The sequence below is a fragment of the Delphinapterus leucas genome, chromosome 21, assembly GCF_059928025.1.
Source record: "Delphinapterus leucas isolate spDelLeu-1000000601 "Yukka" chromosome 21, BTC_Dleu_Yukka2, whole genome shotgun sequence".
NCBI lineage: Eukaryota > Metazoa > Chordata > Mammalia > Artiodactyla > Monodontidae > Delphinapterus > Delphinapterus leucas.
The window spans coordinates 10,768,291-10,787,475 of NC_143149.1; the positions used below are offsets into that span (position 1 = coordinate 10,768,291).

The 19,185-nt window shown below is 48.8% G+C and overlaps 1 protein-coding gene across 1 annotated transcript in view; it reads right to left on the bottom strand.

The window, feature by feature from the left end:
* The window catches only part of DLGAP2 (DLG associated protein 2), a 96,262-nt gene that overhangs the window by 47,017 nt on the left and 30,060 nt on the right, over positions 1 to 19,185 (bottom strand). Inside the window, exons 3-4 of the mRNA XM_030762544.2 lie at positions 6,444 to 6,591; positions 1,359 to 1,578 (exon numbers count right to left, since the gene is read on the bottom strand). Of these exons, the coding sequence (XP_030618404.2) occupies positions 1,359 to 1,578; positions 6,444 to 6,591 (368 nt within the window). The remainder of the gene's footprint in view (positions 1 to 1,358; positions 1,579 to 6,443; positions 6,592 to 19,185) is intronic.

The following is a 19,185-nucleotide window of genomic DNA, read 5'->3' on the forward strand; positions in this document are numbered from 1 at the left end:
CTAAGTTTGCTCATTTTCCACATTTTTTTCCACCCCTACGAGGGGCGGTCCCCAACTTCACGGACAACAGGGTCCCCAAGGGGTGCAGTCCTGCCACCCGCAAGCCCCCGACGGCCGCCCCTGCAGCCCCGCGTGGCTCCCGCAGGGCCGGGCTTCCTGAACAGCACCCATGGTGACTCCCGGCGTTTCTTCGGAAGGAAGGCCCCGGGCTCAGCCGTCGGAGGGCACCACCACCTCCACCCCGGGCCACAGGACAACATAAAAAGATCACCGAGGCCCACAGCACTCTGCTCACTAATCCTCAGGCTGACCTAATCATTTACTCAGAGCTACCACTTCTCTTGGACACCACGGAGAACCGCGAATCTGACAAGCTAACCTGCCCAAGGTCTTAGAGGGATGATGGAGTGGGTTTGAATCTGGTTCGCCTTGCGTCCCACCTACAGGTGCTGCGTGGGACAGCAGAGGTTTACAGCAGCGGCCTGAGGCCTGCAAGTTGTCATTACACGCAGTCGCCCCAAAGTCGTGCTCACTGTCTTGGCTTCAGACACACCCAGCTCCGTCCATGGCCCGGTGACACGGGCCCTCCCCCACTCTGGTCCCCAGTGCTGTCACCTGAGCCAGCTTCTCTCCAGTCCTTCCCAGAACTGTCCCTGTTCCCCCTACCCCACACGACCGCAGGTCCAGATCTCACACTCTTCGCATCACTGCTTGTGCCTGGGCTGCTTGGCTTGGCCTTTCTATGCGGCTCGGCGACTCTGATGCTGGCTGTTTTAGGGGTGCTTATTCACTGTGTTGTATAAATAACCATAGTGCAGTGATATTTAGTTTAGGTGGTAAATTTTCAAAGGGGTGGATGTGGTTTTCCCTAAGAACTGAAGGAAACTGTGACCTTGAACCTGCACAGCTCCGAAAAGATGAGTGAATTTACATTAACAATCGATTTGCCCTGCAGCACTGAACCGTGGTTATGCATCTCCTCACCAGGCCACAGAGACTCAGGCTGGACCTGCGCCGAAGGACCCTAGGAGGCATCGCACGTCAGCTGAGGCTTTCCTGCAATCTGTTAATCTTTGGGATTTGAAACACAATCACCATCCAAATTTTCCTATATAAAACTTTATGAAGACTCTACTTGAGTATTGTAAAGTACCTTGACAAGCAACAGCTTTCACCCTAAGAAGAAGAAAGGTTATCTAGGAAAGAAATGTTTCAAAACATCATTGCAAACAGGACCATGTCACAAGCGTAACTGGGAAGTGTTCAAACATTTGGAGGGTAACTTACACCCACTCCTCGCAGGACAGAGGTGGCACATGCCTGTACGTGCCCCCGGAAGGTCAGAGGGTGTGCCTTACCTGCCGAGGGTCTAGCAGTTGAGCTGACGTCAGAGGGAATCACCATGGGGATACGTTCATCGTCTTGGGAGTAACCAGCTTGAATGGCTCGGAGGTAACTGTGACTCCGCGTGCGGAAGCCTCCCGGGAGGTCCAGGGCATCCATGGCCTGAGACTCCACTTCACTGAAGACGGATTCACACACCGACTCGAGCTGCCCATTGACGTCCGCCTCGCTCATCTGGAACGACCGACAGCCCGGGTGACGGCGAGACCCAGCCGAGGTCATCACGGCCACGTCGCAAAAGAAAAGAGAGCACAGGTCACCCCCACCTTCACTTACCAGCTTCCATTTTCAGCGTAATTAATGTGAAATCAGCACTGGGAATCGTTACGCTTGGGAAACAGCTTATTGTGTTATTTCTTACAAAACACTAAGGAAAACCGCCAACTCCCAAGATGTCCTTGAAAGCCTGTGGACCCCGAGGCAGAACTTTAAAGCATGGCTGGTAGTTACTACCAGCGCAAGAGAGACGGGGAGCTTAAGAGTTTCGCACGCTGTTCACAACGTTAGTCTTCCCTCTTTCTCCATTTCCAGGTGATGCCTTCGCGTCCTGGACTGTTTACAGCTCAGACAACCCCAGGCGTGGAGGCTGTACCCGCGAGACTCATGGAAACGGCTCAAGCTATCTCACGCTGCTTTCTCTCAGCGTCCTGGAAACTAGCGCCCAGCTCGGCAATGCGCTCACATCCTTGTCCCAGGAGAGCAGCACAGGCCCGTGTCCGGCACGGTGCTGCTGGGCACACACAGCACGGGTATCACCCAAACTCCGGCGGTGCCGTTTCCCTCCTTCAGTCTGGGGTGGTAGTGCCTGCGCTTTGTCTGATGGTTCCGCAGGTAAAGTCATTATTTTCAAGCCTGAGATTTAATTTCCAGGTAGAGAGTCACCCTGGGAACCTAAACGTTCCAACTGTATTTAAAAAAGGAATGATCAGGCTTTGGCTGGTGGAGGGGTCGTAGGAGGTGTGCGCGCAGGGGCCCGACCGTCGGGGGAGCTGAGGGCCTCCGTGCGTGCAGCTGATGGCGGGACATGCCTTCTGAGGTTTCTAGGTGGGAACGCTCGTGTGTTTCCCAGGCGCCAAGTCTAGAGGTTTTAACTGGAAACCCAACAAAGTGACATAGAACACTAATGCAAGGTTAAAGAGCACGGGGTGGGGGAGGGATGGAAATTTTAAGAACGAAAAGCCCCAGTTGGGCAGGTGACGTGCAGCTGCTCCCAGGCCCAGGGTTCGTGGGCAGAGGCGGGGGTGGACCTGGGGGGCTGGTGTTTGCCCCGTGGTTGGAGGGGACTTGGATGAACGGCCCCGCCCTCACTGCTCCTGTATTTAGGGCCCACCCCCCAGGGGGCACCGTACACGTTAACACGGAAGCGTGTGTGGGGATGCTTGCGGTGACCCTGACACGGGAGGGCTGAGGCTCTGGGGGGCGTGGGAAGGTGTGAGTGGAATCAGGGCTCAGGCAGAGGCCACAGACGGGGCTCGCGGAGGGGCCCGGAAACCTGGGCTGGTCTCCCTGCGCAGGCAGACCCTGCCCTCCGACCCCCTCTGCTCCCCAGCACCCAGTGACCCCTCCCAGCCGTGTCCTTACAGCTGCCACGACCTGGTCACTGTCTCAGGCCAGCACGTCCATTAGTCATTCATTCCACTGCTTGAAATGTCACCCACAACTTCCTGAACACCCCCGGTTATGCTGACAGGTAAATTAAAAAGTATTGTTTTAAACACCAAATTAATCCTTTCCCTCTAATTGTTCACAGAGTAAAAGCAGGTAAAAGAATCAGATTTCCCCTTCAATAAGGAAGACACCTTCTGCCCACCTCTAATTTCACACTTGGGTATGGGTCCTGGCTTCTACCTGAGATGCTTTACCTGGCTCCCCTGCTTCTACCTGAGATGCTTTACCTGAATCCCCTGCTTCTACCTGAGCTTATTCAGGAGCTAGAATAATGGCTCCTTTCCTTTCACTGGACAAATCCCAGTGAGAACAGCCCATGGAGGAAGGTGCTGAGAGGGACTTAAAGGCGGGACTGCTGGCCCGAAGCCCAGGGTAAGAAAGAGAATCTTCAGGTTGTTCAGTCAGAAAAGACCAGAGAAAAATTAATGCGCGACTGCATCACCCGAGGGTGTCTGACGTCGGAAAGAGACACACAAATTCAGGGCAAAGACGAATGACGACACCCCACCACGATCGCCTTGGGTGCCTAGTGAGGGAAACGCATCTGAAACACTCACACTGGTCTGAAATATGACATTTTCTGGAGTACAACTTCCTTTCAATCTAAGTTTTCCCTTATGTGGAATTATATCAAAAAGGCTCAGATTGTGTTATGTCATTTACGTCAAAGATCCACGTTAGACAACCTGAAAAAGCCAGAAACAGTCATGCTGCCAGCGTCCACCAGCTCCAGGACGCAGGATTTCGGTGGATCCCTCCCTTTCTGCAAACCCGCCTGCGCCCAGGAGCTTCTCCATCGGGAAGAGACACTATCGACCCTGCACGTGCATTCCACAAACGAGTGATGGACATTTCCGTGAGGACCATTCGGCCAATGCTTCCAGCTACAAAACTGATCAGTGAGGTTCTAGAAATGAAGGGGACTTTTTTTTCACCCAAACAAGTAGTTGAGAAGGATCTCAAACTGATCTAGACAGGAACTGAAATGACCTGTTCTCTGAGAGCTGATTGGTTTACTAGCTTGAGGGAGATTTGGAAAAGTGGGTGTTTTGCTTGGCAACTCAAACCACAGCTCGGGCCCACTGGAAATGTCCCAGGAGGACGTTAAGCCAGTGCGGTAAATAACCAGTGTGGGCTGAAGCAACCAATTTCTTTTGTGAACTATAAACGCAGAAAAGCACTTAAAGTGCTTCTGGAGAATGTGGGCACCGAGAAACGAAAGAAGAGAAAATTGGGAAGATGGTGAGAAAGGTGACTGTCCCGTTGGTAGCAGAGAGGTCGACATACAGCTGGGGGCGGGCTCCTCGGGCGTCAGGATGGATGACAATTCCAGAGCAAGCATGACGGTGAGGGTATGGGGGCCCTGGGACCGTGCGCACAGCTGCTAGGGGTGAAAAATGGGGCGGCCGCTGTGACAAACCATATAGAGTTTCCTCAGAAGGTTAAAACTAGAACTCCTGTCTGATGCGGCAACGCCACTTTTGGGTATACGTGCACAAGAACTGAAAACAGGGACGTGAACAGACACTTGTACACCCGTGTTCACAGCCGTGTTACTCACAGCAGCCAAGAGGGGGAAGCAACCCAAGTGTCTGTTGATGGACAAACACAATGTGGTCCGTTCACACAATGGAACATAATTCAACCTTAAAAAGGAAGCAAATTCTGAAACAGGCTACCGTATGGATGGACCTGGGGGAAAGTGAAATAAACTAGACACAGAAGGACACATACTGTATGAGTCCCTGGAGGCCTCAGATCCACAGAGACAGAAAGTAGGCGGTGGGCAGGGGCTGGGGGAGGGGAAAGGGGAGTCAGTGTTCAGTGGGGACAGTGTCAGTTTGGGAAGACGAGAAAGTTCTGCAGATGGCGGCGGTGTTCGCCCAACAATGTGAATGTACTTAATGCCACTGAACTGGACACTGAAGCGTGGTTAAGATGGTAAATTTTATGTTATGTATATTTTACCATAATTAAAAAAGGGTGCGTGACAGAGAGAAGCTACGATCACACGGAAACAGCTTTTCAAAGATGAGAAAAAGATAAGAGACGACGGCAGGAGCTGACACGGAGGAAGACAAACGTCCTTCCTTCAGTGAGGGAGGATGCAGGGGGCCCCCCGCCCCCGTTCGGGTCTCCTGACATCCCCCTGCCCCGGCACCCGTCCTGATGTGTGCCGCCGCAGCCCTGAGCCTCCCGCGTTCCTGGGAAAAGGGAGCATCGTCAGAATTATCCGAATGGTGGATGAGCAGAAACAAAGCAAACGCAGACTGTCTAGGGACCGTGACCTCAGGAGATTCGGCCAGGCGGAGCCTCAGCACAGATGCCGCCCCAGGGGCAACAGGAGCAGCTCAGAGCCTCACTCACGCCCTTGGCCTCGGGACCTTTTTTTTTTTTTTTTTTTTTTTTTGGCTGTACGCGGGCCTCTCACTGTCGTGGCCTCTCCCGTTGCGGAGCACAGGCTCCGGACGCGCAGGCTCAGCGGCCATGGCTCACGGGCCCAGCCGATCCGCGGCATGTGGGATCTTCCCGGACAGGGACACGAACCCGTGTCCCCTGCATCGGCAGGCGGACTCTCAACCACTGCGCCACCAGGGAAGCCCCTCGGGACCGTTTTGTCTTCCCGCCCAGGGAGTGGGCGTAGCTGTCCCGTCCCCAGAGCTTGCCCGCTCCCATGGCAATGGCCACATTGTGAATCCCAGGGCGAGACTGAAAATATTCCATCGCACTGGCCATACGTTGGGTCATAGGCACACTGAGAAGCAGGCAGCGGCGTGCACGAAGCGGCGACTAGGATGTGAGGGGTGAGGAGGGCCGGGTCCAGTGGGGAAGAGGGAGAAGGTCTGTAGGGACGCGGTGAGGCCCCCCGGCAGGTCCTCCTCTTCCATCTGGGGCCTCCGTCTCGCTCAAGCAGTAAGAAGCCAAGGGGGAGGTTTGGACACACCTGCCACCTGGCATCTTCAAAGCATAAGGGAGGGTGTGACCTTGCCGTCTTTCCTGGAGCTGAGAGGGTGTCTGTCCCCAGAAACACCAGCAAACTTGGGCAGCTGGCGCTGGGAGATCCTGTGTGTCCCCTCGGGGTGGGACCCAGACCCTCCACATGGGGGGCGTGACACAGGGAAGGAGGCTGCTCAGCACGGAGTGGACGGAGGCCAAGACGGCCAGCTAGTCAGCCACCCCGGCTCAGAGCAGGTGGGAGAAAGAATGACAGAGCCATAAATGCAGCCCCTGCCCCCCGCAATTAACCTTATAATGTTCCCGGGGGCGCAACCAGGCCAGGATGACTCCAGGCTGGAATGTGCGTCTGCTCGCGGCCTGCGGCCCTGGCAGGGGCCGACTCAGGGCGGGGTGGGAGGGCGGAGGGACCCCACCTGGCTGACGCAGCTGGCCTGGCTGAGGGTGCTGACGGCCCGCATGTAGCTCTGGTTCCGGGAGCGGAATTTCGGGGAGCTGTAGTTGGCAGAGGGGTCCAGGCTGTGGCCGGCAGGCCCGTCGCTGGCAGCTTGCAGGTAGCTCTGGCTACAGGAAAGACACGGAGAGAAGAGAAGAGGCTTCCGTGAGCATTGCCGCAGGGCCTGTGCGAGCATCGCCCGGAGGCTGTTACCAAACTTCGTCCTGCGGTGGACACACCTTTGCCTCATGTAAACATGCCTGACAGACACTCGCATAGATGCGATTTCCTCAAAAGCAACAGGGGAGCCTATTTACAAACTTGCTTTGAAACCTGACTTTTTATGATCGGGTAGTGACATCAGGATCACTCCACATAGAATAAAAAAGTGCTGAAAGCACAGGTAACTCACACACCGTAAGAGTGAATTGGGGTCAAAAAACCATGAGAGTCTCATAAAAATCACGGTAGCTTTTAGCAACTTTACACACTCAGAAAAATAAAAGAAAAAAATCAAAGGCTTGCCTTCAGTTTTAACTTATGAGAAGTTGTGCAGATCACGCGATACAGGCAGAGAGCAGACTGAGAAATCAAATCCACATTTTGTTATCATAATGATCATTTTCTCTCAAACAGCTTTAAAAATCTATTTCCTCTGGTATCCCTTCTTGTTATTTTGCAAAATGTTAGAAGTACGGGAAAACCTTGAGGGTGTCTGGCATGTAGAAGGTTCGGCTTAGCTTACGTTTCTGACTAACTGAACTCCTTTCAGGTTTTGGTGACAGACTTTCCACAATATAGTAAGAATTCCTCTTATTTGACCCCAAACTGGAATAATGTGGACACAGATCATGAGTTTATTCTTCTTTCGTATTGCAGCTCACAATGGGAACGTGAAATAGGATCAGTGCACAGGCCTGTGTATAAAAATCAGGTTGCTAATTCTGACTCTGTACTTGGCTGAAGAATGTTCCCTTGTTTTTCAAAGTAAATTCTTGATGTAAATTGTTTTCTCTGTGTCTTACTTCTTTAGAAATGGGGCAGAAGAGAAAAAAATGGGCTCAATGAAAAGTTCTGATTAAGCAAAGCCCATTTCTTATAAAGTCATTACTTTGGGTAAAATTAATAATATGTATTTTTAGATATTAATAGAATACAATTTATATCATTACTTATTATAATAATAATTTTTGTTTTAAAACCAGGTGTATAACATATTCCAGCTCCTACCTTCCTTCTCTCTACTCAAAACAAAAAAACAAAGAAAAAAAAAGAAAAGAAAGGAAAGGGAATGGGAGAGAAGTGAGTGTGGAGCCAGCTCTGACCTTGGCTCGTAAAGGGTGCAAGCCCCTGCCCACGTCCTCGTCAGCCCCGCTGCTCCGGGCTGGGGTCTGCACCAGCACGGCCGCGGGTCCCTTTGCGCCTCCGTGGGCCCGCAGCTGTAAGCAGGCAGGTGTGCGACCACCCACAGCGCCCACGGCCGCCACGTGGGGCGCAGGCTAGCTTGGACGTGACCTCGTCAGCCTCACCTGCACCGTGTTTAGTCCAAGGCCACCTGCAGGGGCCTGAGCATCGCGGCCTTGGTGGTGTGTGTGGAGGTGTGCTGCCCGGACCCTCAGGCTCTCGGCCTCATGTTTGTGTTTGCAAAAATGAAACCTTTCTGGGTTCCCCTCTCCTTCTGTTTCCTTGAATCGCTGACCTCACACTACGATTTCTACCTGTTAGCACTTTTAGCTTCCTTCCTTCCGATAGAAGAGCTTTCCCTGCTGAGTAACACCGCTCTTCACCGTTTCAACATTCTCAAATTGAAGTTCTGAGAATCTTTAAGAGAAGGGCTGTGTCTTCTTGATCTCTGTATCCAGATTTCCAGCCCACAGCCTGGCTCCGTGAGCCGGGGGCTGACTCAGAACTACAGCAAATGCCCCTTTGGTGGTGGCTGGGTGGGACCCACACACGATTCCATGTATTTGTGATTCTACGTTTCAAATGCATTTTAAAAAACTCCCAGCTATCTCCTTATTCCAACACAGGGTAGCCCCTTAAAGAAGAGCTTCCGCTATAGAAAGCTAATCAGGTTGTTTTCTTTTACAGACTCACAACAGTTAACGTTTGCTATACACTGTTATGCTGGATCCCTGCAAGCTTCTGACCCGGTACCAACCCATTCAGCGCTCGCGGGAACCCCACACGGTAGGGCCTCGTTGTGCAAACAGGCAGACCGAGGCGCACCTTGCCCAGGTGCCCCCGGGACGAACGCAGAGCTACACTCCGGGGCCAGGCAGCCTGGCTCCGAAACTCACACTTTTAGCCCCAAGATTGCGGCTGGTGAGTCACAGGAGCAGACGGCCCGAGAGGTCTGGTCCTCTATCACCAAATGCTTTACACAGTTTTAAAAAAAACCCAACTGTGCCTCATTAGGGTTAATAGCACTTTCAACATTTTAATAGCTTGGCATCTTCTAATACTGCCCAGGAAGGCCAGCGATCCTCAGGAATCCCAGACCCCAGATAGATCAGGAGCTGAGACGGGGAGGAGAGTCGACGGTGGAGGGGCAGGGCTGCCGGGACCCACTGGAACCGGGGCCGGGACCCCAGGACCTGTCCCTCTCCCTCAATTCCTGACGACAGAGTTCTGCTCTTCAGAAATCCGTCTTCGGGAGTTGATACCATTTTGAAGTTCCCTTGAAGCCCCTCAGTTATACCCTCCTACTTCGACATCCCAGTTGTCAGGCGTGGAAATACATCTTCATGCATAGACTTTCCGGTGGCTCAGAAATTCTTAAGAGGAAACCATAGAACGTTTTCTAAAATAACATGAAACATTTTTTTCCAGGTTTTTTCCCTTTCAAATGATGCCCATGTTAGACAGTCATATGTGCGTAAATGAGATTGGAAACCTATTTTGGAAAGCTGTAAGAGTGAAAAGGAGTCGTACAAAAGAGGTTTCCTAGTTTTCTACTTCTTCCTTTCCCTCTGCAGACTGTGTCAGAGTTGTTTGCTGGATCACAGGCTCACAAACCTCTTCTGTGACTCTGGATCACTGTAAAAACAAATTCACGTAACAAAATACATGCCAGGCCTCTGTATTCAGCTATTCAGATCCACGTGGATATGCTTGAATATTTAGACAAAATAAACAATTCTCTTTTTGTCACCTTAGAAAAACAGTAAAGACTCTAAGTAGGTTGTATGAAGGAGAAATAAAAGTAAACAATTTTTTCTAACTAAATGTTTATTCTAGATACAGAGGGCAACTTTACATCTTTATAAATGGAATCTGACTGGAATGGCGTGCATATATGACCACTGTCTTCACTGCATTACATGGAGAATGGAACATTCTAAACATCATTACATCATAGGGGTGTGAGAAAGTGTGTGTGTGTGTGTGAGATATAGATGTGTGTGTGCTACTCCTCCTACAAAATGGAAATTATTCTAATGTCTTTCAGCACGCATGTCACATAAGCTTGCAATTAAGTGATTTCAGAAAATTTTTTTTCCAGATTATTTCCATATTTAGACTAAAAGTGTCCTTTAAGCTTTAATTGGAGTCGCAGGAGATGAAGGTGTGCTTGTGCCCTAATTACACCATGCTGGGCCGGGGTGTCTGTTGGTGACAACGCAAGCGCTCAGACCCTAAAAGTGACACTGGAGGACCTGGCACTCGGGGCCTGGGGACAGCTGAGGCCTTCCCGCCTCTATGGAGCCTTCTGAAACGGGTCAGGAAACAGGCTCAGAATCAGGTTCCTTCACCTGACTTGAAGGCTGGCGGGGCTCACGGAGGAATGGCTCATGTCACGTGGCTGGAAACGCATCCGGAGAGGAGGTGGCTGACGTCCGGGGTTCATTTGCAGCCCAGAGTCCGTGAACTTCCTATGCTCTGCCGAGGGTGCCCTCGCGTCCTGCACTTTCCCCTCGTGCCTCGCTCGACCGTTTGCACCTGCCGCTCTGATTCTGCTCCTCTGTTCCTCACGTGCATTATTATACTGACCAGCACCCCCTGCGGGGTAAGGCCTTTTTACCTTCCCACTAAATTCTGCAGATTTCCTCGAGCGGGTGCAAGGAAAAGCGTCAGGCACGGAAGACAGCAAAGATGGAGGAATAACTGCTGGATAAAAACGCAGGGCACCCAGTTGAGTTCGATGTTCAGAGGAACAGCAAGTACCTCTTAATATCAGTATGTTCCAAACGTGTCCCAAATGGGATATCCCTATACTAAAAAAATGCACTGTTGACCTGAAACTCAAATTTCACTGTTTGTCTTTCTTACATCTGGCAGTGCTACAATGGAGGTGTGCTCAGGGTCATGGTGTCGGGGACGCAGACGGGAGCGTAGGTGTTCCTAATGCACAATGTCTGGGAGTTTGGTAGAAACGTCTTAGGACACACCTGGGGGAGCTGACGGGGGGGGGGGCTGCTCAGATGGGGCCCTCATTATTCCGGGTCAGATTTTGTCCGAACGAAACATTTCAACCGTTTGATTTTTTTGAAAAGAACAAACCTATGTGAAGTCATCAAAAGAACATATTTTTTTCTAAAATAGAAATCAAGGAATAGAAAAATAAATACCACTACATTGTGATAAATTGAGACAAATTGATACACGTGAAATGCGCAGATCTCATATTCAGGACTCAGGGAACTCTGACAGTTTCTTTTCTGTAACCCTCAGCCACGTGCTCATCGGCATTCTGGGTTGTCACTGTCCTCAAGCTGAGCCATTGTACTGAAAGTGAAGTGGTGTCTCGTTCAAGTTTACTCCCCATTTCCTGGATGACTAATGATGTGATGATCGGTTATTTGTACATCTCCTTTTGTGAAGTGACTTTTCAACTTTTGACCCCCATTTTTAATGGGGTTATTTGTCTTTATAGCTTTGTTTTGTGGGAGTTCTTTATGTATTCTGTATTCAAATCCTTTGTCAGATATGCATTTTAAACATTTTCCTTCACTTTGTGGCTTGCCTTGTCCCCTCCTTATTGGAGTCTCTTGGTGAGCAGAAGTTTTAAATTGTGATGGTTAGACTCACTCTTCTGTCACATTGATATATTCTGTCTTTTTGAGTTTTCCTTATCCTGAGAGATTTCACCTCCTGCGGGGCAACTGGAAATGCCTGGAGATATTCTGTTGTCACAACTTGGGGGGGGGTGCTGGGCAGAGGCAGAGATGCTACCAAAACTCTATCGTGCACAGATAGTCGTCAACTGAAAAGAGTCGTCTGGCCCCAAATATCACTAGTGCTGAGGTTGAGAAACCCTGGTCTATTCTGACACCAATAGCTCTCTGTCTTAAGGGCAGATGGTCTCCAACCCAAAACAGCATCATCCATATTCTTCTCCAGTGAGTGCACATTGGGCATTCATCAAAATAGACTATATTATAAAACAAACCTTAACAAATTTGAAAGAACAGAAATCATACAAAGTATGATCTTGGACCAAAATAAATTAAACTAGAAATCAATAACAGAAAGATTTCTGGAAAATGCCCAAATATTTGAAAGTTAGGTCTGCAGTGACTCAATTTCGATATGAAAACAGGTTCTGAAAAGCGACCTGTTTGGTCCATCTGATTAGACTATTTGATGTCCATGTGATGAGTATTTGTTCATCTTTATTGGCAAGGATTAAGAGATGAGCAGATTATCAAGACTCCTACATCTTTTGGTCAGACTATGTATTTTGGCAGAGTATGTGAAGAAGAGACTCAGTTTCTAACTGAAGAACTCTACCTTTTCTCTGTCATGCTGAAAAGCTGATATATAATACTATGTAGGTAATATTCCTCCCCTTAACTATGCCTTTCTTGGTTTTGTATATGTTGAAAGAGATAATATCTTTTGAGGAACTTTGGCATGGATTTGGTTTTAGTTGTTTTAAGGAATAATTAATGAAATGCCTTTATCCACTTTCCAAACTTTTTTTTAAATATATGAATAAAACAGACCAAGGAGCTGGATCTCCTGCTATACTCACATGCCTGCTATCTATCAACTAAAGCTATCATTACCGTCTTGGACAAAGTGGCAAAAGATAAAATAAAATCTTTGTGTGAATTAGTCAGTAGGGTCTGACACATGCTAACAATGTTGCTGACTAGCATAGCACCTCAGTATTTCAGCACCTTAGTACAATAAATTTCAATCAGTCGACAATAAAGTGAGTGTTTCAACTAGAAAAAACAAAGACAAAACAAAACAACATCAGTCTTCTGAACTGGTTCAAAGAGGAAGTCTCAATGGAAATTTAAACCTGTCCTGTACAGATAAGCAAGGGGAGGGAGAAAATCTAGAATGAACCATGTTGTATTAGATTACAGTCAGAGACATCGGTATGAATTCATGTTCAGCTTGATACAGATGCAGATGGGTAGACAAAGTAAATGATTAGAGATAGAAGCGTGTACACCAGCTCTGCCTGCTAAGGAAAGCAGCAGTGAGCACACCCAGTGCCCAGATCTTGGTTTCTAAACACCATTCTCCTGAAAGGCAACAGGGGTCCTTGAAGAGACAGCTGGTTCCAGGGCTGGAAAAAAATCAGATAGTGCAGGTTGTCTAACTTTGTTCTTCTTTGTCAAGATTGTTTTGGCTCTTCTAAGGTCCTTTGCATTTTCACACACATTTTAGAATCTTCCTGTCCATTTCTCTAAAAAGTGAGGCTGCTTTGAATGGCATCGGCTTTGACTGAGGTTGCACTGAAATGACCTCAATCTGCAGAGAATTAACATCTTAGCAACACTGCAGTTTCCATCACAAGTTCTCTCTCCATTTGTGTTGGCCTAATTACATGCATACATGCTCCATGTATACGTGCACATCTCATACATATACAGTGAATTCACAGATAAATGTCTCACACAGATATCTAGCACATTCATAACACACTCCAGAGTGTATGGCTGCTTTCTGTAGCAGAGGTAGTTCTCCGGAGCTCCTACCTGGGGTGTTTTATTTTTACATTATGTGGTGGTGGTCTTTGTCATCTGTTTGGCTCACAGACGTCTCGGTCCTTTTGTTGTTGTTTGTTTAGAGAATTCGCCACTGTGACAGGCAGAGGTGGGCTCCTCTTGCAGGACTACACACGTTAACTAGTTCCTTTCTCAGACTCCCCTGGAGCTGGGGGAAGGGCACATGACCTACGCTCCTCTGATGAGATGCATTCCCCCAGACCTGGGTGAAAGCCAGGATCACGAAGCAGGGTCCACGCTAACGGCCGTATCTCGTTTACAAGGTCATGTGGCCGGGGTTCAGCCCGTGGGTGTCAAACCGGGAGGTGTCTGCACAATGGGGCTGGCAGGCACTGGCTTCACTATGGCAGTTCCTCCCAGTGAGGCTCTTTCCCTGCTGGAGATCCTCCCTTATTTTCCCATACATGTCCCTTCTGCTTATTTTAAGAGCCCGCTGTTGAGTTTATGACCCTCTAAGCCCTCTGTGTGATGATGAAACTGTGTTTCATGGATGCCGAGTATTCCAAGTGGCAGCTGAAGCCACACCTGGATTTTTACAGAGAACAGCGTCCCCCAGGGTCCCTCTGGCTCCACTGAAAGGCTCCTCGGGTCCATTTTACTGAAAACACCGTTGATCCCAAGACCCTCTAAGGCACATATCACAAAACTGGCCTTACTACCCATATTTGTATTAGAAATTGCTGAGTGTAACCAGAATAGAAGGTATCCACTTAAACCTCTGACATTCAGCATTTCTGAGGTTTATTCTTTGAAATTCAATTTGCTAGCATCTTTCACTACAATTTATTTTTCCAAAGAGACACAAAATAGAGGTCAATATTAGTGAACTGTGTACGCAGAGTCCGTATAAACAGAGAGGAACCCAGAGGCCTGCAGACCAACATCATCAGTAAGGACCACAGCAGAACAACCTCTCTGAGGAGATGTTTTTCGGTGTCAAAATGCTCTCCCCAAATATGTTTACCCAGCAAAATGAGTCATTCATCTAACACACATTTATTGGGCACCAAGGACAGAAACAAGATGATTGAATACTCGCCCTTGTTCTCAAGGAGCTTGCTGGGTGGCACATAAATTTTAATAGAATTTGATTTTCCAAAGGATATATTTAAAGAGACCCAATGTCTTTTGAAAAATCCTCTTCTTTTCCATTCAAATTGCCTTATAGTTCAACTTATGAAATGTATTTTAAGGAAAAGGTGGCACTATTGCTCAAAGGATTATGAACTAGATTCCACTGTAAGGAAAGCAGAGAGATTAAAAAATCAGAAAGAATGACGAGTATTAAGGAAAAGCTCCAATTATTTATCTTTCATGTTATGACACTCTAGCAGCACCAATGCTCTTGTTACAAAATGATGTGCCTGTAAGCCTTCAGAGATGAAAGCATAAATGGATATAAATAAGAAAATTAAAAAGGTAAAATGAGGGATACATTTTATACAAACATATTTATATTTATACATACAGCACAATATAGTATAGAATACATTGAAAATTTACATTATTAAGTAGATGAGGCTCAGCCAGTTTAAAAACAGTCTGGGAGCACAATAGCCAGGACATGGACGCAACCTAAGTGTCCATCGACAGAAGAATGCATAAAGAAGATGTGGCACATATATACAATGGAATATTACTCAGCCATAAAAAGGAACGAAATTGAGTTATTTGTAGTGAGGTGGATGGATCTAGAGTCTGTCATACAGAGTGAAGTAAGTCAGAAAGAGAAAAATACCGTATGCTAACACATATATATGGAATCTAAAAAAAAAAAAAAAGGTTCTGAAGAACCTAGGGGCAGGACAGGAATAAAGACGCAGACATAGAGAATGGACTTGAGGACATGGGGAGGGGGAAGGGGAAGCTGGGACGAAGTGAGAGAGTTGCATGGACATATATACACTACCAAATGTAAAATAGATGGCTAGTGGGAAGCAGCTGGATAGCACAGGGAGATCAGCTGGGTGCTCTGTGACCACCTAGAGGGGTGGGATAGGGAGGGTGGGAGGGAGACGCAAGAGGGAGGAGATATGGGGATATATGTCTATGTATAACTGATTCACTTTGTTATAAAGCTGAACTAACACACCATTGTAAAGCAATTATACTCCAATAAAGAGGTTGAAAAACAGAAAACAAGCAAACAAACAAAAAAAAACAGTCTGGAAGCTCCTCAAAAGGATACATCTGATGTTCCCAAATGACCCTGCAGCTCCACCCCCAGGTATGAGAGAATGAAGATAAGCGTCCATATAAAAACTTGTGCAAGAATGTTCACAGCAGAATTATTCATAAGAGCCCCAAAGTGGAAACAACTTAAATGTTCATCAAGTGATGGATGGATAAATAAATGGTGATGTAGCCACATGATGGAATATCATTCAGCCAGAAAAAGAGAGGAAGAACTGACACCCACCACAAAGTGGAGGAACCTTAAAAACATGCTGAGTGAAGGAAGCTGGACACACAGGGCACGTATTGTAGGATTCCACGTCCATGAAACATCCAGAACTGGCAAACCCGCGGAGACACAAAGCACATTGGTGGCTGTGGCTGGGGAGGGATCTGGGGAGTGACTGCCGGTGGGTGCGGGGCTCCTTCAGTGTGAAGACACGTCCTGACATTGATCACAAGGACCTCTGTGAATATACTACAAGCCACTGAATTGTATACGCCAAGTGGATGAATTGCATGATCTATAAACTATATCTTAGTAAAGCTGTTAGGAATCAGACAAGAAAAGGACAATATTTAGTTTTCTGTCACTTGTCAATTGAAGTGAAATGTATGTCCACAAGGATGATTTGGGAGGAATTTTCCAAAGGAAGCTGAGGCCCCACCCACCAGTTCACGGTGTGTTCACGGGCCCTGGGCATCACCGAGAGGGGAGGGCACAGGTGACCACAAAACGGTTTCATTGTGCTCATCGCCTTTGAGGCTGTCTGTGATTCTCTGGGGAAGGGACGACAACCCACTTACTTCATGAAGGCAAGGGGATCCTTCCTGAGAGGGGACCCAGGGCCCAAAGGTCCCAGAGCAGGCGCTACAGATTCTGCACAAAGATCACTACCTCCAAAGCCTGCACGTGTTACTTTAGTTTTATACATATATTTTAAAACATTTGCAATGCATTATTACAACTGTGTGATAAAATAATATTTCAGAAGAATACAAAACCGCGCAACGGTTTCTCTCCAGAGCAGAGAGCTGCCAGCTTTGGTTCTGGCGCCATCACTGACCCAGGGCCTCAGAGCCAGCACAGGGCCTCGTGCTTTGTTTCCTCCCTTAGATGAGAGAACTTTAAGTCACGGGGCTGGGGGTGGTCGCTGAAATGGAGCAGAGTGCAAGGTCTCAGATTGCTAAGTGGAAAAATCCTACCCTGAAGCGGCATCTTAGGCAAACAAGGATGGGGAAAGTTTGTAAAGCTAATGGAAAAAGTACAGGCTGGTCTCACTAGACGGTCCGATTGGTGCAATCGGGAGAATTTCTTGCCACCATCCGCTTTCTGAGCTGTGAACAAAAAGACCTCATGAGGATATGGAAATGGCCTTCCTTCTCCGGGTTGTGATAAACCTTCTACTCTGAAAGGACCTGCACGTCACCATCCACGTGACCGGAGACAAACACAAAAGGAGGGCTTTCAGCTTCACCTTAACATGAGCCCCCCAACCAACCCCTGCAAAGAGGGAGGGGCTGCGGGCCGAGAAGAGCAGAGGTTTGCAGCCAGGGGACCTGGGTCCGGGGTCTGAATTTCCCTCTGTCCACCCTCGCAGTGTGAGGCTGAGCGCGTCGCTAACGTGCTTGACCCAGACTTTCTCCCTGTGACAACAACCAGCCCAGCCCCACGCACTTCAGGGTCGTGCAAGCGGTTCAGTGACTCGGGCCGCGGCAAAGGTTCAGAGAAGCTCGCTGCCGAGTCATGACCTCCATCCCAGTTCTCTTACCAGAGCTTCAAAGACAGAGGCGACCGCAGTATGTACCTCGTCACACCACGAGCCCCGTACAGAGTGTCAGGCTTCCCTCCGGCAGTGCTGGGCAAGGGCTCCGCTCAGCGACTATTCTCAAGACCATCGCAGGGGAATCTTCCTCTGGCCTGAGATCCTTTCATTGCTATTTACATCCACACCTTCTTCTATGTTTGAGATGGTTTTTTAAGCAAGTACAGAGCTTTTTTCTTTATTAAAATTTCTGACAGTTGCCGGTTTATAGTAAAGGCTAGTGTCGGGGCAGCAGGAAAACATCCATTTAATGGTCTCACAAGTGCTAACCTGTATCACAATCCCCTGGGGGCTTGCCAATAATGCAGGTTCCTAGATCACATTCCCAAGATGGATTTAAGGGTGGGGTCAACCCCAAATCCAAATTTTAATAAACATTCTAGGTGATTCTATGCCAGGTGGTCTATGGACCAGCCCTCACTGTGAGAAACGCAGGTCTACTTGGATAGAAGAAGAGGGGACCCCACTGAGGGACCTTTTGGAGAATCTAGATGTTTATTTCATCCACAAACAATAATAAACACACTCTTGGAAAGTCTTTCCGCTGGTGCTGGGAGACGAGGTTTGTATCTGCGTGACGGGCAACCGCCGAGCACTTAGAGCTGGGCCCCCAGGGCACAGTTCACTCAGCCCTGCTTCCTGGAGAGAAAGCCTGAACCCACACAGATGCTGACCACCTCCGGTCAGAGTCCAGAGCGTCTGGTCACCGGTGTGGTCGTTGTTTAAACATCTCGGGCACCCCTGTGCCAACTCTGCTCTGAGCACTGAGAGTGGTGACGTGTGACTGTGGAATCCCTGACACAGGGCAGGTGGGGATGCAGAAATGGGGCCCTGAGGTCCTTGTAGGGCGGGGAGGCAGGGTCGGGAACTCTTCTCTTGGAGGAGACTCGAGTGTAGTCATTGCTCTGGAGCTCATCAGACATTAAACAGTCACGTGTTGACTGGCGTATCCTGCCCGGAGAACAATGAGGGAACGTGCAGCCCGGCTTAGAAGCATCCTAACCCTTTCCCAGGCCTGGTCCCTTAGACAAATAATCACCAAGACAGGACGTATTGACTGTTCAGCCCTGAGCTGGGCTCGGTGCCTCACCCGAGGGCGGGGAAACAGGACACCAGGTCAGTGACGTGACGCTTATACTGATGTCATCGCCCGGCCCAACGGTTTTACCAACGGCCAGGACATTAGGGGTGTGGGTCAGACAGACCTGCGCCTTCAGGAAAGGCGCTCTCGGGGCCTGTCCGAGGTGGCGTGCGGTCCAGTGACCAGCTTTCCGAGTCCCTGCTACGTAAACATTCAGAAGAAGCCTACTAAATGGGACAAAACGAGCACTGCTGGTCGGGCTAACCAACCTGTATGGCTTATAGGTAATGGCGGTCCCTTAGGGAGTTAATTCCATTAACATGCTAACTGGTACATTGGATGAATACCTTACCACTGATTAACTTGTTACCTATGTATTTAACTACTGTACCTCTTGGGTGCCACCACGCTGGGCACAGACGTGAAACACAGAACTCGCCTGCATGTGCACGGAGCTCATGCTCTCGGGGGGGAAGAGACTGCACACAGACGATGATAATCGACGCTAACTAAATACCTTTGGATCGTGGTGCTCAAAGAAAAGTTAAAGTCCACATTCAATGACTCCAACGTACAGTCGGCAAAAGGAAGCAAGATAATGGCAGTGTGGAAGAAAACGGAGAACCCCGAGAATTTGGAAGTGACGGGTGCAATCAGCCAGCCGTGGAAACA